Here is a 27182-nt window from a genome sequence, read left to right as displayed (position 1 = left end):
TGTGTGTGTGTAAGAAAACACAGCACAAGTAGGGTGTGCACTGCCACGTGGTGTGTACAGTCTGGGTAGCAGGCCCTTTTGGCTAAGTTATTATCAATTCCTGCTGCAGACTCCATTTGCCCCAGGCCCACCTGTCCTGACTCCTTGGTCCCTTTCCTCCTGGTGCAGGCCCTGGGAGCATGCTTATACTCCATTCATCCGGTGCATTCCATATAAGCGCCACCAGCTGCCCAGGCCTGCTGTTGGACCTGTCTTATCCGGCTCTGCCCTAGCCCTGCTTCAGGAAGCTGCTAGACCCTTCCAGGCTGTCCAGCCTGGCTCTGCCTGGCTTTGGGCCTCTCTTTTCCCTCGCTCCCAGGTCTCCTGAGCCAGTCCTGCAACTGCTTGAGCATACAGGGAGCAGGAAGAGCAGGGATCTGATGAGGATGGGAGACTGGGAGGAACAGATAGGCAGCAAGTACTTCCCTGGGCGTACACCCCCCACGCCCCTTGACCTGGGTCTGACCCCAGCTGGATCTCTGGCCTCCAAAGCTGACCTCACAGCTGGGGGTGGCAGGAAAGAGCAGGGGTGACCAGAGACAGTGCCATTAGGAGTTGTAAAGCTAATGAGATTTATTAACCCAGTGCTTCTGGTGTCTGGTGACTCTAGGACCAGCCTCTGGTCTCCTTGCCCCCACTTCAGGCTTCTGACCCCCCCCCCCAGTGTCTGTCGCCCCTCCCTGGTCCCAGTCTCCTGACTTCCCTCCAGCCCACCAGCCCCCGGAGCTTTCTCAACAGCCTCTCCAAGCCAACGTTTAGATTAGGTTCAGATTCCAGTGTGGAAGGGCCCTATATCCCAACAGTCTACACCAGTGGCTCTCAACCTTCCTGATGCTGTGACCCTTCAATACAGCTCCGCATGTTGTGGTGACCCCAACCATACAATTATTTTTGTTTCTATTTCACAACTGTTGCTACCGTTTACGAAGCATAACGTGAATATCTGTTTTCCGATGGGAGACCCACAGGTTCGGAACAGTGGTCTAAGCTTGCTTCCTTCCTCTCAGGGCTAGAAGACTCTGGAATGCAAGAGCCTGGTGGAGTCTACAACTCTAATCTCGGCCTTTGTGAGGCTGAGGGGGGCAGAAGGATTGCTCTGATTTGAAGGCCAGCTTGGGCTACAGAGTGAGAAACTGCTTTAAAAAAAAAAAAAAAAAAAAAAAGCTGAGCAGTGATGGCACACACCTTCACACACCTTTAATCTCAACACTTGGAAGGCAGAGGCAGGCAGATCTCTGTGAGTTCGAGGCTAGCCTGGTCTACAGAGTGAGTTCCAGGACAGCCAGGGCTACACAGAGAAACCCTGTCTTGGAAAACCAAAAGGAAAAAAAAAAGGCAAGGGATAATGGTGTTTATCTGTAATCACAGCATCAGAGAAGCTGAGGAGGCAAAGGATTGCTGGGGGCTTTGAGGCAAGCCAAGACTACAAAGCTAGATCCTACCGTAGGGTAATAAAAATCTTCTCCCCACCTGTAATCCCAGCACTCGAGGGCCAGAAGCAAAAGAATCCACATGCGTTCTCTGTCAGCTTGGACTATAGAGCGAGCTCCAGACCAACCAGGGCTACACTGTAAAGCAAGACCTTGTCGAAAGAAGACACGAAGACACGAGAAAGGAAGAAGGGAGGGAGGGAGGGAGGGAGGGAGGGAGGGAGGGAGGGAGGGAGGGAGGGAGGGCGGGCTAGCGAGATGGTTCTGCAGGGAAAGGCGCCTGCCACCAAGCCTAATTAATGACTTGAGCTTTGTTCCTCAGGACCCACGTGAAGGAGCAAGAGAACCAACCATCAGAAGCTGTCCTCTGACCTCCACATATCCCCCCCCCCCTCTCTCTCTCTCTCACACACACACACACACACACACACACACACACACACACACACACACATTAAAAATGTAAGAAGAAAGAAACTGAAATAATTTGGGGGCTCAGTGGTCGTGGGAGCCCAGATCCCTTCAGGTTCTAAGCTGTGAAGGAAGGGCTGGGTTTATGGTACTCCAGAAGCTTGCAGTCTGGTCTCTCTCTGCCAGGTATCGTTCCCCACCCCCAGCTCATCCTTGGCTCTCTCTCTGTCCCCCTTTTCCCTTGTGGCTCCCGCAGACATGATGCAAGCAAGCTGGAGCGGGCTGGGAAGTGGGAGCAGGAGCAAGATGTAATTACAGCTGCCTCGGCCTCCACTCTACAGGAAGCTCAGACTTGGGGCCCAGGGGACCCTCATCCGATGCAAATGTAGAGCACTTGCCAGGCTCACACAAGACCTCCCGGGGAGGAAAGCCAGTGAGCCACTTCAGGAGACTGAGAGTCTAGTCTCCATCAGCAAAAAGGACAGACTCTGAAAAGGGATGGGGTCTAGAGGAGTCTGAGGAGGGAATGGGTGGTTTTGAACTAAATAAGTAAAGTGTTGTTTCCCTGTGTGTGTGTGTGTGCATGCAAGGTTGTGTATGTTCATGTGTGCATGGGTACATGGTTGCTCTCGTGTGTGCATGTATGCATACAAGCATGTGAAGGTGTGCAAGCATGTCCTTGTATGCACAGCAAATGTTTGAATGCAGGTGCACATATACACATGTATGTGTGCATATGGAGACTGGAGGACAACCTCAGATATTGTTCTTCAAGAACCATTTCCCTTTTTGTTTGTTTGTTTGTTTTGTTTTGTTTTGAGACAGGGTCCTGGCACTCCCTCTGTAGACCAGGCTGGCCTCGAACTCACAAAGACCTGCCTGGCTCTGCCTCCCAAGTGCTAGGATTAAAGGTGTGAGCCACCACTGCCCACTCTCCAATTTTCTTTGAAAGAGGGTCTCTCCCTGAGACCTAGGGCTTGCCAGTTTAGCTAGACTGCCTGGCCAGTGAGTCTTGGCAACATGTCTGTGCCTGTCTGGGACTACAACCTTGTTCTACCATTCCCAGCCCCATCCCCCCTTTTTTTTCTTTAAGGTTTTATTTATTATGTATACAGTGTTCTGCCTGCATCTTGCCTGCAGGCCAGAAGAGGGCGCCAGATCTCATTACAGATGGTTGTGAGCCACCATGTGGTTGCTGGGAATTGAACTCAGGACCTCTGGAAGAGCAGCCAGTGCTCTTAACCACTGAGCCATCTCTCCACCCATCCCCCCCCCCCCCCCCCCCCGAGCTCCCAGCTTTTTACATGAGCGCTAGGGACTGAATTCAGGCCCTTACATTCATGTGACAAACAGCTCACTACCTGAGCCATCACCCTAGCCAGCCCCCTCGATAGTTTCAGTGGGAACATTTCCTTTTTTATTCCACTACCAGTCCTTAAGCAGCCCCCAAGGGGAGTGGTAACTCAGATTCCTTAGCCTACAGTTCCACAGTGATTCCTCTCGCCAAAGCCACTCTCCTCCGGAGAGACCTCTAAGACACTGGAAACTTGGAGGCGCAGGAAGCTGAGAAAGTCACTGAACCCACAAGGCCCCCCTACAGGTCGGGTCGTTATACAAGCAGTAAACAGCTGCTGTGGGGAGAAGACCCTTCAGGGAAGCTGCCTTCACGTTGGGGTGGGAGCGTCAAGGACACAGCTTCCCTGAGTCACCAGCCACGGTAGGTTTATTAGTGACGTGGCCGCCTTTGAGTCACTAATGTTCCTGTAAGTGACCTCGATAAACGAATTGGTTCCCCGGGGCTAGATTCACGTGCAATCACTTCTTCTGTCTGTCATTGATTAAAACATATTTGTCCGTGTGTGCCTCCCAAGGAAGAGTCACACGTCAGGGACACTATGGGGCATGGTGGGGACTTTGTCCAGCTCGAAAGCCCAGAAGCCTCATAAAATCCCAGGGAAGGCCAGGCATGCTGACACACAGGCATGCTGAGGGCCAAGGCAAGAGGATAGTGAGTCTGAAGCCAGTCTGGGCTGCATAGCAAAACCCCATGTTTAAAAAAAAAAAAAAAGCCTGGCAGTGGTGGCCCACGCTTTTAATCCCAGCACTTGGGAGGCAGAGAGAAGCCAATGGATCTCTGAGTTCGAGGCCAGCCTGGTCTGCAGTGGGAGTTCCAGAACAGCCAGGGCTACACAGAGAAACCCAGTCTCAACAACAAAATTTCCCTCAGAGAAGCCAGAAATAAGGACTTTGATGAGGAATCATTTCTGTGTCACAACCAAATCAAGAACATATTTAAACATCATCCAGGCCAAAAATAGCCTCCAAACCACAAGTGCAGGCCACATACGCACTGGTCCAGAGGGTGCACTGGGAAGCAGAGCAGGGGTCCTCTGTCCTCACAGTTAAGAAAAACATGGCTGAGTTGGGGCCCACAGAACCCCAAATTAAGAAAACAGCAGGATGGATGGGGGGTCTTGTCAATGATTATCTTCATTGGTTCCTTCTGTCCTAATCACATGACTTTCTTATCCAGGTCCCCAAATTCTATCAACCCTGCACCCCAGCCCAGATGTTCCAGCCCCTCTATGAACCCCTTCCCCCACCACCCAAGCTGAGCCAGGAACTCTCTCCCTGAGCTGTCTCCCCTCAGCTCTGGCCAATAATGGAAGCCAGCATCTAGATTCCGCAGAACCAGGGCTCGCTCTACCACAGTCACACTCCCCCAGCATTGCCTAAGACAGGACCTTTCACAGAGCAGGTACCCAGGGACAGTTTGGAAGCCTGGATGTGTGGGTGAGTGGACGGATTAAGAACAGGGTCGGTGCTTGAAGACAGAAGTAAGTTAGAGGAAAAGGGCCCTGCAGTCCCAGCTACTCCGTGAACCCCGTCTCAATAAGAAGAGGGGAGCCAAATGTGCTGGCGCACGCCTGTAATCCCAGCCCTCAGGAGGCAGGAGCAGGTGGATCTCTGTGAATTCGAGGTCTGTCTCAATGACAAAGCTAGTTCCAGGCCAGCCAGGGATATGAAATGAGATTCTGTAAAAAAAAAAAAGGGGCGGGGGGCAGGGGATGTGTCTGGAGAGTTTGCTCAGTGCTTAAGAGCAAATACTGCTCTTCCAGAGCATCAGAGTTCAGTTCTCAGCACCTACATAGAGCAGCTCACAATTCCTGGAATTACAGCCGCAGGGTACCTGACACCCTCTCCTCTGGCCCCTCTGGCCTCCCTGGACACCCGCACTCATGCGCACATACCCACACACAGACATACACAGAAACATAATTAAAATGAAATAAACCTTTTTTTTTTTTTTTTTTTTTTTTTTTTTTTTTTTTTTCCCAAGTAAGCCACAACAAGATGTGAAACCTGGGCGGATTGCCCCTAAATCCCGCCGGGAGGGAGTGCAGGGGATGAGGCAGCGAAGCCACAGGGAACTTGAAGATCGAGCCTCAGCTGTGTGCCTGAGAAGGGGACCTCCCTTGACTCAGTTCCTTCAGCTGTGAAATGGCTATCTTGCAGGTAGCCAGCTATTCTCAGGCTGGTGGGGGAAATGAAAAAAGGGGAGGGCTGAGTACTCATTTCTTGTGGGGCTGCAGGTGCTTCGCCATCCACACAGCTCACACTCCACACACGCTCAGAAAGGAAGAGAAGGGACGCAGGCTCCACCAAAGGTGGCCGGCCCCCAGGCTCCACCCGTGCCTCGGTTACCCCTAAAGTGCAGCCACCACCAAGTCACCAAGTTTATTGGATTCATACTTCGGCGGGGGAGGATAAAGCTGTCTTGAGGGCTCAGAGCAGGGTGCAAAAGAGTCGCTTGTCGCGGAAGGGGTTCTCGGCGGCGGGGACAGGAGTCACCAGTGGGTCATCCTTAGCGTGCGTCTCACAGAAAGCCAGGAGCTCAGCCGCCGCCTGCGACACCTGCAGGCGAGGTGCAGAGATGCAGTTGACCCGCCCTAGGGGCTTGGTCCCTGGGCGAGCGTCCAAATCCCTGCCCCTTGTCCTGACCACGCCTTGGCTGGCCACGCCCCCGGCCGAGGCCCACCCTCGCACTCGCCTCTGCTCCAGGCTCCGCCCTCAACAAAGCCTGGCGCAGACCGCCCCCCCCCCCCCAAGAAAAAATTTCCCCCAAGGCTCCGCGCACCTTCATGCGATCGATGTTCACTTCCAGCTTCAGCTGCTCCACCGTCTTGCGGGCCTCAGCGATCTTGGCCATGTTGTTGGACATGGCTGCAGCAGGAAAGGGGTTAATTACCTCGCAGGAGTAGGGACTGAGGGCTGGAACACGTCTGGATCCCCCGGGGAGTAGTGAGAAGCAGTGGTGCGACCCGGAAACAGGGGAAGAGGTTGGGACTGCGAGCGAATGGGGTCCTAGAGACATAGAGGATGGAGAGGTGCCCGGATGGGGGTACTAAGAGGCCACCGAAGGAGGAGCAGAGGGGCCGGGGAAGGAAGGAGGGAGACACAGACGGGGGGACTGAGAGGCAGGTGGAGGAGGCAGGGCCAGAAGGACAGGGCCACAGGTGCTTGATCAGAATCTACTGATCCAGGTGCCCTCACCCCCTGGGGATAGAGCTTGAGCCAGGAAGGGGGGGCCCCTCCCCAGGCCAATTAGCAGCGACTCCAGGGAGAACTGAGAATTAAGATCTCGGCGGGAGGGGCGCAGAGGGGGCCTCATTAGGGCCTCAGCAGCAGCTGCCCCCTCTGCCACCCTCAGGGACCCATCCATCCCCGCCCCAGCCTTGGCTACCTCAAAGGCTCCCTTGCTCATTAGCAGGCAGGGGAGAGGCTTGGGGCAAGCTAACTCAGCCAGCTCTGCAGAGGGGCATGGAGGATAGAGAGGGGGACAAGAGGAAAAGCCGGGGCGAGGGGGGCGGGGAGAAGAGTGACGGAAAGAGAGACGGAAAAAGAAAAAGAGAGATGGAGAAAGAAAATAGATTGAGGATGGGGATAGAGATATTGGGGGAGAGATGATGAAGAAAGCCGATAGGGAGAGGGGGAAGGGGAGGGGATACGTGAGAAAAGAGGGACAGAGCGGATGTGAACGGAGGAGATGGGGAAGCAGGAGAGGAGGGGCCCGGACAGAGTGGGGCAAGCACGGTTAGAAGGGACATGGAACAAGGAAAGAGGAGAGAGACGGCGAGGGATAAGGACAGATGGGCAGGGAGGACGATGGTGGCACACGGAAGTATAAAGTCATTTATTTCTTCATTCACTCATTCACTCATTCAATCCCAGCCGGACAGATGGTAGCCACCAACCAACTACTGGGACCCGGACAGGAGCCTCCTACCTGTTGCATGCAGCTCAGGGCTGGGATGACTGGCGGGTGACAGAGGCTGAGAGAGGCAGCGGCTGGTCCCCTTCCCAGCCCCGCCCCCTCCCCTGGGGTGCAGCCCCTCAGGAGCGCCTCCTTCTCCTCCTAGTCACCACCTGTCTCCACGCCCTAGGTCTGTCTCTCTGGGTCCTCTCCTGGCTATGTATCTTCTTTGCTCTCTCTCTCTCTCTCTCTCCCCCGTTTTTCAGTCACTCTTGTTTCCAGCATGTCTTTTTCTTTCACGCTGGCAGGAAAAGACGGATCCTCTAGGTGTGTATATTTATGCACATCAGCCTCTCCTGGGTGTCCCTTGCAGCCTCTCCCTCCTTCACACGCAAACAAGTCACCTCAGCATCACCGCATCACAGTGACTCTCCCAGGGGTACACAGACTCAAGTCACTCACACAGAGATGCTCACTACCTTGCCAGGTCACTGAGTAGTGCTGTAGCGCTCAACACAACGCACAGCACCAAAGGTCTCAACATACCTAGCCCGTCGCTGTCACTCATGATTTCGCACAGCAGAGCACGCCATCGCCAATGGCAGCTTACACTGCTGCACAGTCAGGTGCCCTATCTCAGAGTGTCGAATGTTTACGTTGTCACCCACAAGTGCAGTTTCAGCTTCTCTTGAAGTTCCCATCCACACTTTCTCAGCATCTCATACAATAACTCGTTCAGCCGCTCTGCCGAGCACCCCCTTGCTTGCTTGCTGTCACACAGGACCACATGGTTTTCTTTCCAGGGTGGAAAGTGTGTGGCCACGTTTTCTCTTGGTCACTTTCTTCTTTTTTAAAGATTTATTTACTTATGTATACTTGTCTGTGTGTACACCTGCACATAAGATTCCATAGACAGTTGTGAGCCGCAATGTGGGTGCGAGGAATTGAACTCAGGACCCACAGAAGAGCAACCAGTGCTCTTAACCACTGAGCCATCTCTCCAGTCCATCTTGGTGAATTTCTTGACACACATGGCATGCAGTTTTCTCTCTCATACACAAAGAGTCACATGTAACCCCTGTCACACACTGTCTTTTGATATTATACATTGTTGAATGCAATGGTGTATTCACACACACACACACACACACACACACACACACACACACACACTGTCGTGTACATAGTCTTGGCTGGGCCTCGCAGTCTGTATCACAAATGCTTGTCATGCTCACACAGGGTCTCTCTCTTCCTCACTCAGCATTCGCCCAGTTTTATCTGTGCATCACCTTTGAGTCCCCAATCACACATTTGCACAGGCAATCACAAACACAGGCCCACCTCTCAGCGTCACATGTGACGACCCAGTTCCTCACGACCCACCAGTGTAGCAGACACACGTTTCACATTCACACAGTTGGCCACACCAGGTCCCCCTCTGTGCCTCCCTTTTGCATCACTGGTTCATACCATCACTTGGGTATCCCAGGGTCCCCCTGACTCACAACGCTCCTGTAACACATGCGGACTCCCTTACATATAGCTGACATCACGGAGAGTCTCCAGAGAGTTTCTCTCTCAGACCCCATGCCGCACACAGTGCCCCAGTCTCTCTGATAACCTCAGAGTCCCATGGTCAGTGACACACGTAGCACTCTGACAGTCCCACTCAATCGCTCCTTGCCATTCCTAATCTCACTGTGTCACACGGTCACACGTCATCTCCGGGCGTCCCACACCACCTCTGAGGCGTGCCCTCACACTGGCGTGGGTCGCACCACCCCTGGATGTCGCGTGGGACACCACAGCATCACTTGCTTGGTCGTCCACCCTCGCCGCCCTCAAGGCCCCACTGCTGGCCACACGGGGGAGCCCTCGAGCCAAAGTCGCTGGAGGAGCGCGTGCAGAAGCACCGAAGACAAGGCATCCCCGCCGGCTTTGCAGAAGATAGAAACCGGCGATCTGGGCGACCCGAGAAGGATGAGAGGGGAGATGGGTTGCTACGAAGGTGGAAGAGAAGTGAGGGACCGGAGGGAGAGGACAGAGAACTTCAGAGAGAGGTGAGAGGGGCAGAGAGAGACAGGGAACTAAGTACGGAGAGAGACCGCAGCGGGACAGACGGGAGGTACAGGGAGACGTCAGAGGAGACAGACTCGTAGACCGAGCCAGGCCCGCCAAGAGACGAGGGAGACAGAGGGCACCTTCCCCACCGGACCACACGGCGGGGCGGGGCTGTAAAGGGGCCGTGGTGTGGGTGTGGCCAAGGGCGGGGTTTTGCAGGGGTGTGTTGGACGGGGCGTGACCTGTAGGAGAGTGAGGGCGGGGTTTGACGCTCCTTCCCTTTCTGGCGCGCAGGGATACTGGAACCCTGGGAAGAGGTGGAGTCCGGAGAGGCGTCTCTGTCGCGGACAGCTCAACCCCAGTTGGGTTTTCACCGCCTGCACCGGGAAGCCACACTGGTCGGGAAAGATATCAGCCTCTGATAGCTCCCGCCCCCCAGGACTGGGGATTGAATCTAAAGTCTCACACGTGCTATGCAAGAGCTCTACCGCCGCTGAGCTGCATGCACGGCCCTCTTTACTTTCTCATTTTGAGACAGTCTCCTTTAGTTGAGCTGGACTGGCTTGGAGCTCACTCTGTGGCCCCAGGCTTTGAACTTGGCTTTGACCCTCTTGCCTCGGCCATCCCTAGGGAGGTGGGATGACAGGCCTGAGCCACGCTGATAGCTTTTTGGAGCTGGGAGTATGGGACCCTGGCTCCCTGCCCCCCTCCCTCGTGGGCGCACAGGGCCAGGTTGGAAGGAGAACACGGCTCACATCTGGAAAGCATCAGGCGCACCGGACGTGCCAAGGGCCCCGGGCCGGGGCTGCGGGAGGGGGAGGGAGCCAAGGAGCTTCCCCCTCTCCCCCCGCCCCTGCTCCGACCAGCCCAGCGGTGTCTGCCGGCGCCTAGGAGGGGCCTGGGCTTGCGCCGGGCCCGGCGCCTCCCGCAGCTGTTTTTCATCTCCAGATCTGGCCTAGGGTGCCCCTGAGAAGGAAACCCAGCCTACTTAAAGCTGGAAAGACAGGGTGACGACCCCGTCTCCCGACCAACGGCTAGAGGAAGGAGGAGGGAGGACAGATGGACACGGAATGGATAATCTCCAGCTCCCTCCTAATCTACAGACCTCAGCAGCCTCTCCATTATTTAAATATGTATATAATTATATACTTATATTAAATATATTTACATTTTACTTATTTATTGTGTGTATGGGGAGGTGTGTGCCTGTGCCACAGCCTTGGTGTGGAAGCCATCCCAGGGTGGAACTCAGGTCCTCGGGCTGGTGACAAAGGCCTTGAACCGGCTGAGCCATCTCAAAGTCCTGAAGTATTAAGCATCTTAAACACGTCCAGAACCCAGTTTCTTCCCACAAACTCCCTCCAGCTTCACTATTTTCTTGGCTTCCACATCTGGCCTTTTGCCTCTGACCCTGTCAGCCTGTTCCTTGAAGAGAAATTACAAGGCCTTTGTCTTAAAACAAGTCTCAGGGTACCCATAATCCCAGCACTGAGGAGGATGAGCCTGGAAGACTGGAAATTCAGGATAGCCTGGACTACATAGTGAGTTCCATCTTAGCTGGTGCTAGAGAATGAGACTCTGCCTAAAAAGGGGAGAGGGGACTGGGGCCGTAGTGTCTCAGTTGGTAGAGTTGCTCCCTAGAATACAGGAAACCATAGGTGCCACATACCTGTAACTCCAGCATTCAGCATGGGGCCAGCCTTAGCTACATAGCAATTTCTTAACATTTTTCTCAAAGATTTATGTGATGAGTATTTTGCTTGAATGTATGTATGTGCACCTTGCAGGTACCCTGTGGGTGCTGGGAACTGAACCCAGGTCCTCTGCAAGAACAGAAAGTGCTCTTAACCGCTGAGCCATTTCTTCTGGCCCTCAAAATTCATTTTTTATTTATTTTTTAATTTTTAGTTTTATTTTTGAATATGAGTGTTTTGTTTGAATGCATATTTGTGAACATGCATGTCTGGTGTCTGTGGAGGTCAGAAGATGGTGTTAGATACCCTGGAACTGGAATTGTAGATAGTTTGAGTCACCATGTGGCTGCTGGGAATTGAACCCGGGTCCTCTGCAAGAACAAGTGCTCTTAACCACTGAGCCATCTCTCTAGCTCCCCTAGCAAGCTTAAGAGGACCAGAACAAGAAGAGATGTCAGGAAGCTGGTGAGGGGCTAGCCTGGAACTCACTATGTTGACCAGGCTGGCCATAAACTCAGATTTCCGTCTGCCTTCCATGCACTTGAATGGGCACCTTCACACTTGGCCTGGACTGTGTACTTCCCATGGGTGGATTTTAGGGTGTACAAATTACATGTCAATGGGGCTTTTAACTCTTCCCATGAAACAAAACAAAAAACTGACAGGCAAAATGATAAACAAGTTTCTCTTCTGGCCAGGTTTCTCCAGTGTCTTCCATACTTACAGCCTGCCTGCCTATGGCTTCAGGGCCCCACCCAGTGCCCAGCATGGCCGGTGTCTCTTCACTCCTCTTTCCCTTTGCCTTCATGCTGTCTGCTTAATCTGCCAGGTACAGCCTTAACCCCAGGGCCTTTGCACAGGCTCTTCGGGTCCAACCTATCCAGAGCCTGATGTCCCTTAGACAGCTGCCCAAATGTTACCGTCCCTCCTTTTGAGGGAATGGAATATGGAGACAGGATGTCCCTATGTAGCTCAGGCTGGCCAGCTCACCATGTGGTCCATCCTGGTCTCAAATTCAAAACAATTCTGTTGCTGTCTTCTGAATGCTGGGATAATATGCACAAGCCACCATGGCTATCTGCTGTCCCCTTCCCATGCTCCTTATCAACTTCTAAGCCACTCCCACCCCTGCGCCAAGATCTCTTCTTCCTGTCACCAAGGAAGAGATGTGTATAGCAGATGTGCTGAGGAAGGAGGAGTCAAGAACATGGCCATTGGCCAGGCATGGAATGGGCACAGCTGTAATACCTCAGAAGGCTGAGGCAGGAGGATTGCCTGTTCAAGGCCAGCCTGTCTACAGCGTGAGTGAGACCCCATTTCAAAAACATCCATACAAAGAGAGAGGTGGGGGGAGATATGCTTAGTGGTATACACCTCCAATCCTAGATGCCACCACCTGGGAGAGGGAGACCGGAGAATCAGGAGTTCAAGGTCATTCTCAGCTACACAGAAAGTTCAGTGGGCACTTGGGAGGCAGAGGCAGGTGGATCTCTGAGTTCGAGGCCAACCTGGCCTACAGAGAGAGTTCCAGGGCAGCCAGAACTACACAGAGAAACTCTTGTCTCAAAAAACAAAACAATAGCAAAAAGTTCAGTGGGGCCTTGGAGCGGTATAACCATTTCCATTTGGACCATCACTAAGGACCTGCAAAACCCTGGCCAAGTCCTTCCCCCTTCTGACCTCAGCTGCCTCTTGGGTGGAACAAATAGTCCCCAGGGCCTTACAAGCAACCACTTTTGAAAATAACAGCATTCCACTCCCCAGGGCGGAGGATCAGACTCATGGCCTGTGTCTGCTAAGCAAGAGGTCCACATTTCCAAGCCACACCTCCAGTTCCCAGACCCTAAACATCCACCCTGTAGTAATATATTGCGTACCCTAATAAACTTGCCTGAGAATCGGAGGACAGGGCCAGCCACTAGATTAGACACAGAGGTCAGGCAGAGGTGGCACACACCTTTAATCCCAGTGCTTGAGCTCTTATGCCTTTGCTTGGGAAGCACACACACCTTTAATCCCAGGGAGTAATATGGCAGGGCAGAGAAAGGTAGATAAGGTGTGAGGGAACAGGAACTCGCTCTCTTTAGGCTGAGGATTTCACAGAGTGGCTGGCTGTTCTGCTTCTCTGATCTTTCAGCTTTCACCCCTGATATGTGACTCTGGGTTTTTTTATTAAAAGACCATCTAAGAATTGGAACAACACATCCAGCCATCTACTTACCTAGTTACCTACCTATGAGATTCATGTAGCCCAGGCTAGCTTCAAACTCACTAGGGAAACTGAGGATGACCTTGAACTTCCTCTAGCCTCCACCTCCCAAGTGCTGGGATTACAGATGTACACAGCCGCACCTGGTTTCTGGGTGCTCAGTTGGAGCCCAGGACTTCATCCATGAAGTGCTCTCTACCCACTGCGCCCAGCCCTCCATTTCCTATTACCTGTCTCCTCTGTCCTCACTAGAGTGGGACAGGGACTCTGTTTTGTTCCCTGCTGTGTCCTCCAGAGCATGGCAGACCTGGGCTCTTTTCTCTCAGTTCAGTAAGGGACAAGGACCCACCTGGACAGATGCATACATCCCCTTCTCCCTACTGTGGAAGCAGGTGGGGATTGGCTCTGAATCTTGATTGTCCTAAGGCCTGTGACAAGGGCTAGTGATGCCCTTTCCAGGTATCTATTTACCCATCCATAAAATGGGCATAGTTGCTGGGCTCATCCAGTAGAAAAATGTGCAAAGGCTATGAACAGGCAAAAAAAAGAAATACAAGGGCCACATCCCACACAGAAGGCTGTGCCAAAGCAGAGAAATAGGGACTAGAGAGACGGCTCAGTGGTTAAGAGCACTGGCTGCTCTTCCAAGGACCTGAGTTCAATTCCAAGGGATCCGACAACTTCCGGCCTCTGTGGGCACCAGGTATACAAGCAGACAAAACACCCCATATACATAAGAATAAAAAGAAAAAACAGCAGAGTAGTGGTGGCGCACCACTTTAGTCCCAGCCCTCAGAAGGCAGAGGCAGTCAGATTTCTGAGTTCGAGGCCAGCCTGGTCCACAGAGGGAGTTCCAGGCCAGCCAGGGATACAACAGAGAAATCCTGTCTCAAAACAACAACAAAAAGTAAAATTAAAAGTAGACTGGTAGACATGCTAATTAACCCCAACATCCTCACTCCCATCCCCCTGAGATTTTCAAAATGAACATGGCTGCAAGATGTAGTGGGGACATGCCTATGGTCCCAAACTCCAGAGGCTGAGGCAGGAGGATCTCCAGCTTCAGGCCAATGTGGGGTATGTAACAAGTTCATAGCCAGCTTGGGCTACCCAGGGACAACCCTGTCTCAATAAAACATCAGTTGTTTTTCATTTTATTATTAAATGTTATTTTGAGACAGGGCTATGTAGCCCAGGAGGCCTGTGCTCACTATGTAGCCCAGGAGGCCTGGAGCTCACTATGTAGCCTAGGCTGGCCTGGCGCTCATAGAGATGTGCCCACCTCTATCTCCCTAGCTTTTCCCACCATGCCTGGCTTCTACATGAGTGTTAATGATCCAAACTCCAAACTCAGGTCCTTATGCTTGCACAGCAGTGAACTTCCCAACCCCTAATCTTTTTTTTTTTTTTTTTTTTAAAGATTTAGTTATTTAGGGGTTGGGGAATTAGCTCAGTGGTAGAGTGCTCGCCTAGCAAGTGCAAGGCCCTGGGTTCGATCCCCAGCTCAAAAAAAAAAAAAAAAAAAAAAGATTTAGTTATTTATTATGTACACAGTGTTCTGCCTGCATGTTTGGTGAATGCCAGAAGAGGGGACCAGATCTCATTATAGATGGCTGTGAGCCACCATGGGGTTGCTGGGAATTGAACTCAGGACCTCTGGAAGAGCAGCCGCTGCTCTTAACCTCTGAACCATCTCTCCAGCACCCCCAACCCCTAATCCTGATGACTTCTTTATAATTATTTCAGTGTGTGTGTGCATATGTGAAGTATGCTCAAGCAATGCTACCAGTGTGGAGCAGAGGACAACCTAGCATGTCGGTCCTTGGCTTCCACTTGCCACTACATGCACCAGTGTGCCTGGCCTTTGAGCTGCCAGGGAGTCTCTTGTCTCTGCCTCTCACTGTCCCTGTAAACATGCTGGAGTCACTAGGTGGGGCTTTCCAAGGGTTCTGAGGACCTGCACTCAGGGCCTCACACCTGTACCGGAAGCCCTTGATCCCCCAAGCCACCCCCAGCCCTGCTCTCGATGACTTGCCATTTTTACGAAAACATAAGGCCGCCCAAATACAACTCAAAGGTCAGTCACCAAAGGCACAGTCAGCGGTCATGAAGTGATGTTGAAATCCCACCTGGGACTTGCCACCTGGCTCTGCACCTTGCTGGTTCCACAGCAAACTGAAGGTGCTCCACGGATGGCGGTTGGAAGAAAAAAGGCCACATCTCTCATTTTAACAGGGAACAAGAATCCAGGGAATATGTAACACTGTGCATTTATTTACAAAGAGGTTAGAGAAACACACAGACTCTGGCCCCCCATGCACCGGGAGTCACCATTGTCATAATAAATACAGTAATTGTTTTAAATCAAAATAAAAAATAAAAAACCCACTGGATTGGAACAGCTGAGGGTCATTAAGCTTCCCCCACTCTCCGTGGGGAGAGGCACGAGATTGAAACCATCTTCCTCTCTCTAACCTCCCAATCCTCCATAACTGTCCAGGGATGGAGCAGAAAGAGTCCTTTCCAGGTGTTGGCAACTCCTACCTGACCCTCAAAGGCCCTAAGACGGTGCCACTTTTTCCAGGGCACTCTGCAGGCATAACCTGAGTCAGAGTCTCTGACCCGGGGGCCCCAGGGGATATCCTAAGGGTCCAGGGACATGGAGGGGGCACTTTGTGAATGAGAAGGGAGCCCAATCTGGGCAAGGAAAAGAGGGCTGAGAAAGCTCTATGAGAGAAACGGAGAGGGAGCAGACTAAGCGTTTAAACTAAAACGGGGGGTAGAGGGAACCCGAACGGAATTACTGCTTTTGCATACATGGACATCCATTGTACAGATGGGGAGAGCGAGGCCCACGGAGGGGCACTTTCTGGTTCACGGCTTTGAAAAACAACTGTACTGGGACAATCTGAGCGCCTCTCAAATGGGGGGAGAGGGGCAGCCTCTCCAGGACGGCTATGGACAGCGGGCAGTGAGTGAGGAGGGTCTTTGGAAGCAGAGAAAACCGGTGGTCTTTGGAAGGTGGGTGTGGAGGGGGTCGAGGATGAGAAGTGTGGGGGTGCAGAGGCCATGGGCGTGGATCCCAAGCGCATCGCCCCCCAACTCACACAGTCGTCATGACCTTCAGAGAACCGGATCTGAAACGCAGGATCTTCTTCTTCAGCGCGTGCGATGCCTTGATCTTCACGAAGACCTTGGCGGGGCCCGCGGGGGTCGCAACACCCGCCGCACCCCCGGGCCCCGACGGCGAGGCTCCGGCGGCCGCCACCAGCTGCTGAGGCCACACGAGGCCTCCCGCTGCCGTCGGAGTCGCTGGAGGCCGAGCTGAAGGCGGGTGACTCGCCCTCGCTGGCGCTCGACTCGCTCTCGCCGTAACCTCCGGGGCCGCACGCCGACGGCATCCGACGGCCTAGCGGCACGGGCCGCCCTACCGCCGAGCACTCGGAGTCGCTGCCCGCGCAGCCATACAGTAGCCGGCGCGAGGGCGCGGACGGGGAGGGCGCGGGGCCGCGCGGCGCGGGCGCGCGGGCGCGGGCGCGCCGGCTGTCGGGCGCGTCGATCTCCGCGGTGGAGCGCCACCGACGGCAGGCCTGGACGGTGGGTGCGGGCGCGGGGCCGCGCCGGGGGCGGGGCGGCCGGGGGTCGTCGCGCTCGGCCGTGGGGTACTTGGGCGGCGGGGCGGCATGCGCGCGGCCCAGCAGACTGGTCTCGGACTGCGAGCGCGCCGCTTTCCGCGCCCTCGGTGATCCCCGGCGCCCCGACGGCTCGGCCAGGCGGCCCCGGCGGCCCGCAGCACGTGGCCTCTCCCTCGGCGGGGACTGCTCCACGCTGCGACCTCGCGTGAGCGGCGGGGCCCGGCGGCGCGCCGCGCGGCCCGGCAGGCCCCTGGAGGCCGCAGGCGCGCCCGGGATGTACTGCGCCTTCACGAGGCGGCCCTCAGCCGGGCTGGAGGGCGGCGACGCGGCGGCTGGAGGCGCGGGTTCGGGTGCAACCTCCGCCTCCCACGCCGTGACACAGGCGCGCTCCGTCGACGGCTCCCGCGCGGGTCGCGCGCCCCCGGGGGGCGGGGACGCCTCGGGCGGCCGCGGGCGCGCGCCGTTCTGGCGCCGCGCGCCCCCGTCCGCGCCTCCGGGACTCGTACGCGGTTGGCCCGCCCCCCGGCGGCGGCGCCTGCGCAGGAGCGCCGAGATGTAGCCGTCCAGGGGCCGGCCGGCCGCCCCGTCGGGGGAGCCGCAGGGCGCGCGTCCGCTCGGCCGTGGGCTGCGCAGTGCCACGGCGTGCAGCGGGCTGGGCGTCAGGAAGGGCCCCGCTCGTGCACGCCTCTCCGCGGAGGAGCAGGCCTCGGCGCCCGCTGCTGTCGGGTAGGGAGCTGAGAAGGAGCGAGGCACCGCAGCCCGGGGGCCCACCGACTCCGGAGCGCTGGGACTGGCGTCACCTGCGGGACAGAGACAGAGGAAGGGAGAGGAGGGGCACTCAAAGGCCTTTCTTAGCCTAAAACTGAAGCAGCTGAGGCAGGAGGATTGCCTCCAGTTCCGAGCCAGCCTGAGCTATGTAGCAATCTAATAGTGTAAAATAAATAGATAAATAAATAATGGACTTGGTGGTGCACCTCTGTGATCCATCCCAGGACTGAGGAGGTGGAGGCCACTCTCAGCTACTTAACACGTTGGAGGCCAACCCGAGCTTACCATGAGACCTTACCTCAAAACAACCGCTCCTCCCCCCAAAATAAACCCAAACCCAAGATGGCCATAGTGGTACAAGAGTTTAGTCTCAGCACTGGGCAGATGCAGGTAGGATCAGGAATTTAAGGTCGCCTTCGGCTACATAGTAAGTTAGTGGCCATCCTGGGCCACATTCAGCCTGCCTCAAACAAACAACAACAATAATAATTAAGCTGAGTACGGTGGCCCACATCTGTAATCTCAACACTTGGAAGACTGAGGCAGGAGAATTGCTGCAGGTTTGAGGCCAGCCAGAGCTACATAGTGAGACCTTGTTTCATCAGAACACAATAAAATCAAGGCTTTTCGCTGGGCAGTGGTGGCGCACGCCTTTAACCCCAGCACTCGGGAGGCAGAGCCAGGTGGATCTCTGTGGGTTCGAGGCCAGCCTGGGCTTCAGAGCGAGATCCAGGACAAGCATCAAAACTACACAGAGAAACCCTGTCTTGAAAAACAAACAAACAAACAAACAAAATGCAAGGCTTTTCTGACTTAGCCTGGATAGAGAAATCTCTCTCTCTCTCTCTCCATCTCCCTGAAGACCTTGCCTCACTCATTCCCTTCTATATGGTTCATGATAAAATCCCCTCAAGACCTCACCCCTTGCTCTGACCTCCCTCACACCACAGCTAACCCTTAACATTTGTATTCTTATATCTGCAGTCATATTGACCTCCTAGATGCCTGGAATTGCCATGCTCTGGCCTCACCTCAGGGCCACCTGTGACTTCTGCTTCCTGGCCTGTTCTTTAGGATATCATTTCTCTAATGTCAGAGTCTCATCGAGGCCTTCATTGTCCATATTTTCTAAAACCAATTCCCTCTTGAGGCTGGGTTTGGTGGTGCACGCCTTTAATCCCATCATTGAAGAGGCAGAGGCAGGTGGATCTCTGTGAGTTCGAGGCCAGCTTGGTCTATAGGTGAGTTCCAGGACAGCCAGGGCTACAGAGAGAGACCCTGTCTCAAAAAAAAAATAGAAAGGAAAGAAGGAAGAAAGGAAGAAAAGGGAGGAAGGAAGGAAGGAAGGAAGAGAAAGAAAGAAAGAAAGAAAGAAAGAAAGAAAGAAAGAAAGAAAGAATAGATAGAAAGAAAGAAAGAAAGAAAGAAATTTAATGGACCCTCACTGGGCTGGAACTCACTATGTAGACCAGGCTGGCCTTGAACCCACAGAGATCTGCCTGCCTCTGCCTCCCCAGTGGTAGGATTAAGGCATGCACTGAAATGCCTGGCCAATGTAGACACTCTTAGGCCCCCATTAAACAGAAGCCTAAACAAAAGTCCTTAAGAAAGATGCTGAACACACTAAGACTGGAGGTCCCAGCCAGGACTGAGAGTCTAAAGTGGACTCCATTTTATGCTCAAAGCCATCTTCTGACTGCCACAAGGCCCCACCCCACCCACCTTACCTAGGGACTTGGGTCTCTCACTGGCATAGATGCCCCGGGGGTCCGAGGGACCCAGGCGTCCATAGGAGCCAGATCCGGAGAAGCCACTGTCCCCACAGAAGGTAGAGGGTGGTGAATCGGGGCCTCCTGTAGAACTGGGGTCTTCATAGAAGCCTGGATTCCAGGGAGAAGCTGAATCAATTAGGGAGCTGGGGTGGGGAAAGAAGAGGTGGGTCTGGGAAAGACTGGGGTGGCCTAGAGACCCCTGCCCTGCCCCCATTCTCACCTGAGCTGCGCCCACTCTCCTGGTCCAGGCCCCCAGACTCCAGACTCAGGTCTCCCAGCTGCTGGCCCAGGTCCCAGATGAGCCCAGGCAGGGCTTCCTAAAGCACAGGGAGAACAGAGTGGTCAGGAGGCTCCAGAGCCCACCAGCCTGCTGCTGTTCATGAGCTCCTGGCAGAGATCCACGTGGAAACGCCAGCTCTCTGTCCCTCGTCCCCGTGAGGAAGTTCTTCTGTTAACTTTCAGCCTTCACGCTGTAGCCCCATCTGTGTGCTGAGACTTCAGGACCTGTCCTTTGTCCATTCTCTCTTAGCTATGCCCCCATCTATGGTCACAGCTCCCTAAACCCTCTTCGAATATTCCTCTTCCGGTCACACTTCATGTCCTTGTTTTGCCTTTGTGTGTTTTGAGACAGAGTCTTCCTATGCAGCCCTGCCTGTCCTGGAACTCACTCTGTAGACCAGCCTGGCCTTGAACTCACAGAGATCCTCCTGCCTCTGCCTCTCCTCAACTCCAGTGCTGGGATTAAAGGCACCACCATGCTTGTCTTTATTAATTTTATTATATTATTATTATTATTTTGGTTTTTTGAGACAGGGTCTCTATGTATGTAGTCCTGGCTGTCCTGGAACTCACTCTGTAGACCAAGCAGACCTCGAACTCACAGAGATCCTGCTTCTGCCTCCCAAGTGCTGGGATTAAATTTGTGTGCCACTGATGCCTGGTTCCCTCACTATTATTATTATTATTATTATTATTATTATTATTATTATTATTTGGTTTTTCGAGACAGGGTTTCTCTGTGTAGCTTTGCGCCTTTCCTGGATCCGCCTGCCTCTGCCTCCTGAGTGCTGGGATTAAAGCTGTGTGCCACTGCTGGCTGACTTCACTTTATTTTTATTTTTATTTTGTATTTTTTTGGAGCTGAGGACTGAACCCAGGGCCTTGTGCTTGCTAGGCAAACGCTCTACCACCGCGCTAAATCCTCAACCTCACCCACCTTATTTTTTTGAGGCAAAGTCTCACCTGCTTAGGCCAGCCAGCCCGGCTCTGATGAGCCCACAATCCTCCTGACTCTGCCACTTTAGTACAAGGGATCAGTCTTACCAAGCCTTTTACCCAGCTTCTTATGTGGGTACTGGGGATTCAAACTCAGGTCTTCATGCCCAAGTGTCAGGAACCTAACCGAGACACCTTCCTAGCAGACCCTCCTTCTCACAGAGCCCAGACTGGCCTCAAACTTGCCTTGCGGGGGAGCATGAACTTGAACTCACGACTTTTCTGCCTGTATGTTTTGAGTCGGATGTTGCTGGTGGTGACACACTACGCTTGGGCTGTATCTTTTTATGACAGGTCTTCTTGTTTCGGGAGAGTCCAGTACTAACAGGGGGGTGTCCAGGAGCAGGCAGATCCAAGGGTGGCCACAGGACCCTTCTTAGGTACTTCACTTTCCCTGGCATGGACCCTTATTACCAAAATGAAGTTCTTATGGAAGTGTCCTCTTACTGCTTCCTGCTGTAGACTGGCTACCTCATACAAAGCACATGCAGCATGGCCAGGCAGTGGTGGCCACGTGCCTTTAATCCCAGCACTAGGCCAGCCAGGTCCACAGAGCTAGTCCTAGGACAGACAAGGCTGCACAAAGAAACCCTGTCTCAAAACCCCCCAAAAGGAAAGAAAAGAAAACAAAAACATGCCGCATAATTCACACGCCTCATTGCCCCCCCCCCCCCCCCCCCCCCCCCCCCCCCCCCGTCCCCCAAGAATCACACCCTTTGTCGGTCCTGGAAGTCCTCTGCAAGTCCAGCCTTACTGGTGGCTACTGCAGTGATCAGAGACCAAGACAACCAGGACTGGGGTGGGGGTGGAGCTGAGTTGGAGGAGTGATTGCCTAGCGGGAAACTCTGGGCTTAGTCCCTAGTCTTGCATAAAACTGGGGTGGTGGCACAGACCTTAGTCCTTGCGCTGATTAGAGGCAGGAGGACAAGGAGTTCAAGCCATCCTTGGCTGCCTAGTGAGTCTGATGGCAGCCTGGGCACAAGACCCTGTCTCCACAATTAAAAAAAAAACCCAGAATTTTATCTTATTTGGAAGGCACTGAGGCAGGGCCAGGGAATGTCTCACAGGGGACCAAGTGAGACCAGAGGTAGCGGCTGCCAGGGGCAGACGGTTGACCCTCAGACAAAAGCGGCTTGTCTGGCCGCTGGCGGGAGGGCGGGACCAGCACCCAGCCCTGCCTATTTAAGGCAGAAAGACTGGCCTGGCTCTGGGCAGCAGCCACAGCCCACCCCCTCCACACACACACCGCCCTTGACTCCTCCAGGCCTGCCCTCCGCTCCCTGAACAGAAGCCCCCATGTGGTCCTGTCCGCGTCAACAAAAGCCTCCAGTTGGAGGCTCCTACTCTGGGTATGTGCACATGCCCATGGCCCAGTCAATTAACTGTGAGCAAAACCTAAAATAGAAGTCCATGCACACAGTATGCGGAAGTGTCTGGGGAAAAACAACAACAACAAACAACACAGGCTGCCATCAACAGTGACCTGTGTCATGTTCCAAGTGGACCCGACTGGCAGGCTGCCTGGCCCGGGGTTCGCTCAAGGAGCATGAGCTCTGTGCTTCTGCCCCCACGCCTTCCTAATGCCCGGTATTTTCTAATGTGATCCCCCACCCCCCACCTTTCTAAAAGAGTTTCTTTACCATTCTGCATGCTGTCACCACTGCCCTTTCTCCCCGCTCCTGATTTTAAAATATATATCAGAGTGTCACTTGTTCAACTATCATATCTCTCTCTAGGAAGTGATTTCTCACCAGGGCAGAGGTTTCTGACTGTTTTGTTCCCAGTGCCACTCTTCTCCCCCAGGCTTAGCACTTAGGAAATTTCTATGCCTATGCTTGTGGTGGAGTACTATACAGCTGTGAAGATGGACGAAGATTGATTTTTTTTTCCCCCCTGTAGAGCTGTCACTAAAACACAGTGCTGAGCAGAAAAGGAACGTGCAGGGGAGGGAGGCATCAGATTCACAGTCACGGGGACACATTCAGAGGAATGTGTCCTGTGACTCCATCATGATGGGGGCATTGGGTGCAATGCCCATTAGGCAGCAATCCTTTTGGGGGTTGGAGACAGTCTCAGGTAACCCAGGCTGACCTTGGATTCCCCACATAGCCAAGGATAACTTTTTTCCCCAAGACAGGGTTTCTCTGTGTAGCTTTGCTCCTTTCCTGGAACTCACTTGGTAGCCCAGACTGGCATCAAACTCACAGAGATCCACCTGCCTCTGCCTCTCGAGTGCTGGGATTAAAGGCGTGCACCACCACCGCCCTGGCCAGCCAAGAATAACTTTGAAAGCCCAATCTTCCTGCCTTCACCTCCCAAGTGCTCTCAAGTGCTCGTATGAGAGGTAAGCACCATCACACACAGTGATGACACAATCTTATGGGGCCACCTTTCCATATGCAAGCCACTGCTGATGGGAGTTGGCAAGGGTATTAAGCCTGACGGAACCTGGAGGGTCTGTAAAAACCAAAGTTACTGAGCCCCAGCTTGAGAGCTTCTGGATACACCTGGATTGGAACTCCAAAATTTGCATGTCGAACAATTTCCACATATTGTGTCTACTCTGGCCATATTTTGGAGACCCTGAGCAATGCCTTGGGACCTCACCCAAGGAACTGGGATTTTATAAAACAGCAAAACCTTTGCGGCAGGCCAGGGGTGGGGTTTGAGATAATTCAGTGCTCTGGGAGGCAGAGCCAGGAGTATACAAAGTTCAAAGCCTGTCTGGGAATCATAAAGAAATCCAGTCTCAGAAAGAGGGCTAGGGCTAGACAAGGTAGCTGAGGCAGGTGGATCCCTGTGAGTTCTGGGCCAACCAGGGCCACATAGTGAGGCCTTGTCTCAAAATCCGAACCAAACCAAAACTAAACTAAAAACAAACAAAAAAGAGGGTGGGGACATAGCTCAGTGGTAGAGCCCCTGCCTAGAATCCCCCAGTGAGGGGCTGGGGTGTGGCTCAGTGGTAGAACCCCTGCCTAGAATCCCCCAGTGAGGGGCTGGGGTTTAACTCAGTGGTATAACCCCTGCCTAAAATCCCCCAGGGAGGGGCTGGGGTGTGGTCAGTGGTAGAGCCCCTGCCTAGAATCCCCCAGTGAGGGGCTGGGGTGTGGTCAGTGGTAGAGCCCCTGCCTAGAATCCCCCAGTGAGGGGCTGGGGTGTGGCTCAGTGGTAGAGCCCCTGCCTAGAATCCCCCAGTGAGGGGCTGGGGTGTGGCTCAGTGGTAGAGCCCCTGCCTAGAATCCCCCAGTGAGGGGCTGGGGGTGTGGCTCAGGAGTACAGCACTTGCCTAGCCTGTGCTTAACCCTTAGTTCCAGCCCCTGTACTGGTAAATAAAAAAGGAAAGCTTTGCCGGGTGCTCTCCATTTCTTTCCTGATATATAAACTGTCAGGATGGACTGAAGCCAAGGTCAAATGATAGTGGCCTTCTGAACACAGGGGATCAGAGAGGTGAGGGGCACTGTACAGGCCAATGAAATATTGAAGGTGTGACTTGGTACCCAGTAGCCAAGATTCCAACTCAAGATTCAGATCTCTTGCACTGGCCAGCTGTGAGACCTTAGGTGGTGTCTTCACCGCTCTGGGCTTCACTGTCCTCATCTGAAACATAGGCAACGTACAACCAGGTCTTTCATAAGCTCGCTGGAAGGGCTAAAGTGAATGAAAAGAGAAGTTCTTTTCCAGCGCTTCATAAATGCCGGCCTACATTGTCACAAGGAAGCTCAGGGCACCTCTCAAGGAATAACTTCAAATACTGCGTGCATAATTAAAAATATGTTACATGATGGATTTTTTTTTGGTGGGGAGGATAAATTCCACAACTCTTATTTCAGTTTTTCCACTAGAGGGAAGAGTCAAGAATTGGGGGAACAGACAGCCCGAGTTCCTTCATCTTTAAGTGGCCTGATGTCTTGAGAGACTCCTTTGCCCAGATTTCCCCATATCTTTTTTCTCTCTTCACATTCCAGTGCCCTTTCATCTGTGTTAAGAAGTCCTTCTGCAAGTCTAACTCAAGTCCTCCTTGCTGGATGGGATCTTTTTCCTCCCTAGGAGCAAACAGGACCCGTCCACACGCAATCTCCAGGCCTCTCTCTTCTGAAATGTCTCTACTCTTTACTTGGCATGACCACAGCATGTCTAGCAGAGTCACCAAGTCTAACTTCGGTTTTTCTTGCTTCAAAGGGAGTGTGTTTCTGAGAGATGGATGGGAGATGAACCCCTCCTAAGACAAGGGTTCTGGGATCAGAGGTGTCCCCATTCCCTCTTCAGAAAGACCCAGGAACCCTCAACACCAGATATGCTTATATTTAGCTCTTTTCTATTCCTCCACCAGCCAGGCTCCTGCCCCAGTCCGCCACCGCCTCCTCTTTGAGGCTGGGTCGAGCCTTGACTGCTGACAGTGGGGAAGGGGTGGAGTGTGAGGGGACAGTCCTCTCTTCCATCACCACCTCATGCCAGCAGGGAGGCGTGAGGCAGCAAAGCAAACAGACACATAGAAGGTGAGGGTAGAGGAGGGAGAGAGGCCTGGCCACTACTGGTAAGCTGTGGTGCCTTCTCCCTCCCTCCCTCTCCTAGTGGGATGGTGGGGTCTGGCAAAGCCCAGGCAGTTTCGGGCGGGGGGGGGGAGCGGCTGAAGCCCCCCCTCCCCGTCTGTAACTTTGGGAGAGGGGGCGGGGCCTCCCACAGCTGTTTCTGCTTCGAGAAGAATGTAAGGTCCCACTCCCTGCACCGTCAGGCCGGTGGGGGTGGGGCTGGGCGTCTGGCCTCGGCCCCTCTCCCCACTTCCCATGTGGGGAGAGGGGCAGCCGAGGTCAGCAACAGCCAGAGCCCCCTCCCCACCCCCACAGCCTCGGCTCAGGTTTCCCTAAACGGGAAGCTCTGACCACACACATGTACACACACACGTACACACACAGAGGCTTAGGGGACCTGGAGGGGCCAGGGGAGTGGGCTGGGGGAAGGGAAGAGAGATGGAGACCGTGCGGAGAGAAAAACACCGAGAGTCTAGGGCCAGACCACGGCCCCATCTCTGAGATACCCTGGTTTGGGATGCTAAGCAGGTCTGGGAAGACCATAGAGACAGGGACAGGGTTAAGAAAAGCAAACAGAGATGCTGTGGTATGGGAAGGTAGGAGGGACACCGGAAAGGGTCTCCAGACTCAAGGAGTGATATGGGGAGGGAGAGAAAGCTGGGGCCTTTCCAATTTGGAAGTCATGGTTAGACCGCCCCGAAGAGTCTGACACCGCCCCCCCCCCCCCCCCCCAGCTACTTCCACCTGGCCTCCGCTTACGTTACTGAGGCATGGGACCAAGCAGAAGAGAGAAGAGTCATCGGGTTGATCAAAATGCCCCTGGGGGGCCTCAGGGGCTGTGAGCGTCTTCTCAGCAGTGGGTCCCTCCCTCCAGAGGCCCGAAGATTCCCCTTCCCCCACCCCGCCCCCTCCAGGGATCTCCAAGCACTCCCGGGGACTTAAGGAAAGATGGAGCCTGGGTAGCGGGGGCCCAGAGGGAGGTTATGTGTGAATGCCGGCTGTGTGACCTTGGGTGAGTCTCTTCCTGCCTCTAAGCCTCAGTTTCTTTCTCTGTAAGATGGGGACTCTCAACCCCTCATGAGATGAGGAGACTGTAAGAAGCTGAGTGTTCCGTTTGACATCCTCTGGGCGTCTAGAATGCTTAACAGGGTCCATGCAGAGGGTCCAGTGGAGGCCGTGCATCCTCTCCATCAGCTCGATTTGGGGGTGGGGGAGGTCTCCAGTCTTACCTCTCGTCCTTTTCCCTTGCCTGCTCCCCTACCCTAGGACCCGTGTTCTGAGCATACCACCGAGATGGACAGACAGACACACGGATGGGGGAGGGAGGGATGCACGGATGGATGCACGGACAGGAGACCCCTCACCAGCTGCTCCTCCAGGGCCGCCGCGGCCCTGCGCGCCGCTGCCGCATCCTCGTCCTCCTCGGCGTCCTCCTCGTCCTCGGCCTCGGCGCCCCCCATCCCGGGCTGGGCCAGCCGCAGCGCCTGCTGCACGCGGTACTCCTGCCTCTCTCGGAGCCAGTGCAACTCGCAGAGCCCGGCCAGGCTGCCTTCCAACCATCCCCGCAGCCGACCCCGCTCCGGGCTCACCGGGAACGAGAAGGCCCGGATCATGGCTGCGGCCCCCCGCCCCAGCCCGGCCGGGCCCCACGGCCGCCCCTCTCGCCGGTCCCACCTCCCCGCCCCAGCAGCCCGCCCGCCCGCTGGCCGGGCTGTCACCGTCTCATCTGCATAGGCGCCCGCCCATTGGGCCGCCCACCCGCGCCTCATCTACATGACCACGCCCCCGGCTGCACAACAACTGCCGTCTATTGGTTGCTGCCCTCCCTGACACGGACGCTCCGTCCCGCCCCTCCCCGCCCCCACAACGCATGCTCGCGACTACCTACGGCGGGGGGGGGGGGGGGCAGACTCGCCACGCCCCTTTGTGCACGGACTGAGGCGCTGTGGCCACGCCCTTTAACGTCACAATTAAACAAGCCCGCCCTTGCTCCAATTCCATTGGTGTCAGTCGCTCGGATTCTGGAGCTGGTCCCGCCCTCTTGCAGGCGAGCTCTAGCTGCTATTGGACTGTCCGGGTAGAGGGGAAGGGTAGTCTATAAATAG

The 27182-nt window shown here is 54.4% G+C and overlaps 2 protein-coding genes across 2 annotated transcripts; both read right to left on the bottom strand.

Moving 5' to 3' along the window:
* Window positions 1-5360: 5360 nt before the first annotated feature.
* On the bottom strand, window positions 5361-7210 carry Gng8 (G protein subunit gamma 8). The gene is made up of 4 exons (XM_036179916.1): window positions 7168-7210; window positions 6019-6104; window positions 5634-5795; window positions 5361-5415 (listed from the first exon to the last, which is right to left on the bottom strand). The coding sequence occupies exons 2-3, from the start codon at window positions 6100-6102 to the stop codon at window positions 5667-5669; spliced, it is 213 nt and encodes a 70-aa protein (XP_036035809.1). The 5' UTR covers window positions 6103-6104; window positions 7168-7210; the 3' UTR covers window positions 5361-5415; window positions 5634-5666.
* An 8920-nt stretch (window positions 7211-16130) lies between these two features.
* On the bottom strand, window positions 16131-26765 carry Dact3 (dishevelled binding antagonist of beta catenin 3). Its single transcript, XM_036205357.1, is given in 5 exon segments — window positions 16131-16393; window positions 16395-17533; window positions 19229-19381; window positions 19494-19590; window positions 26442-26765. Coding segments are annotated over 5 exon segments (1830 nt in total). The 5' UTR covers window positions 26691-26765; the 3' UTR covers window positions 16131-16201.
* Window positions 26766-27182: the final 417 nt, after the last annotated feature.

The sequence above is a fragment of the Onychomys torridus genome, chromosome 1 (assembly GCF_903995425.1).
Source record: "Onychomys torridus chromosome 1, mOncTor1.1, whole genome shotgun sequence".
In the NCBI taxonomy this organism is placed as follows: domain Eukaryota; kingdom Metazoa; phylum Chordata; class Mammalia; order Rodentia; family Cricetidae; genus Onychomys; species Onychomys torridus.
Note: the sequence above shows the minus strand (reverse complement) of the source record. Positions and strands in the feature narration are given on the sequence as shown.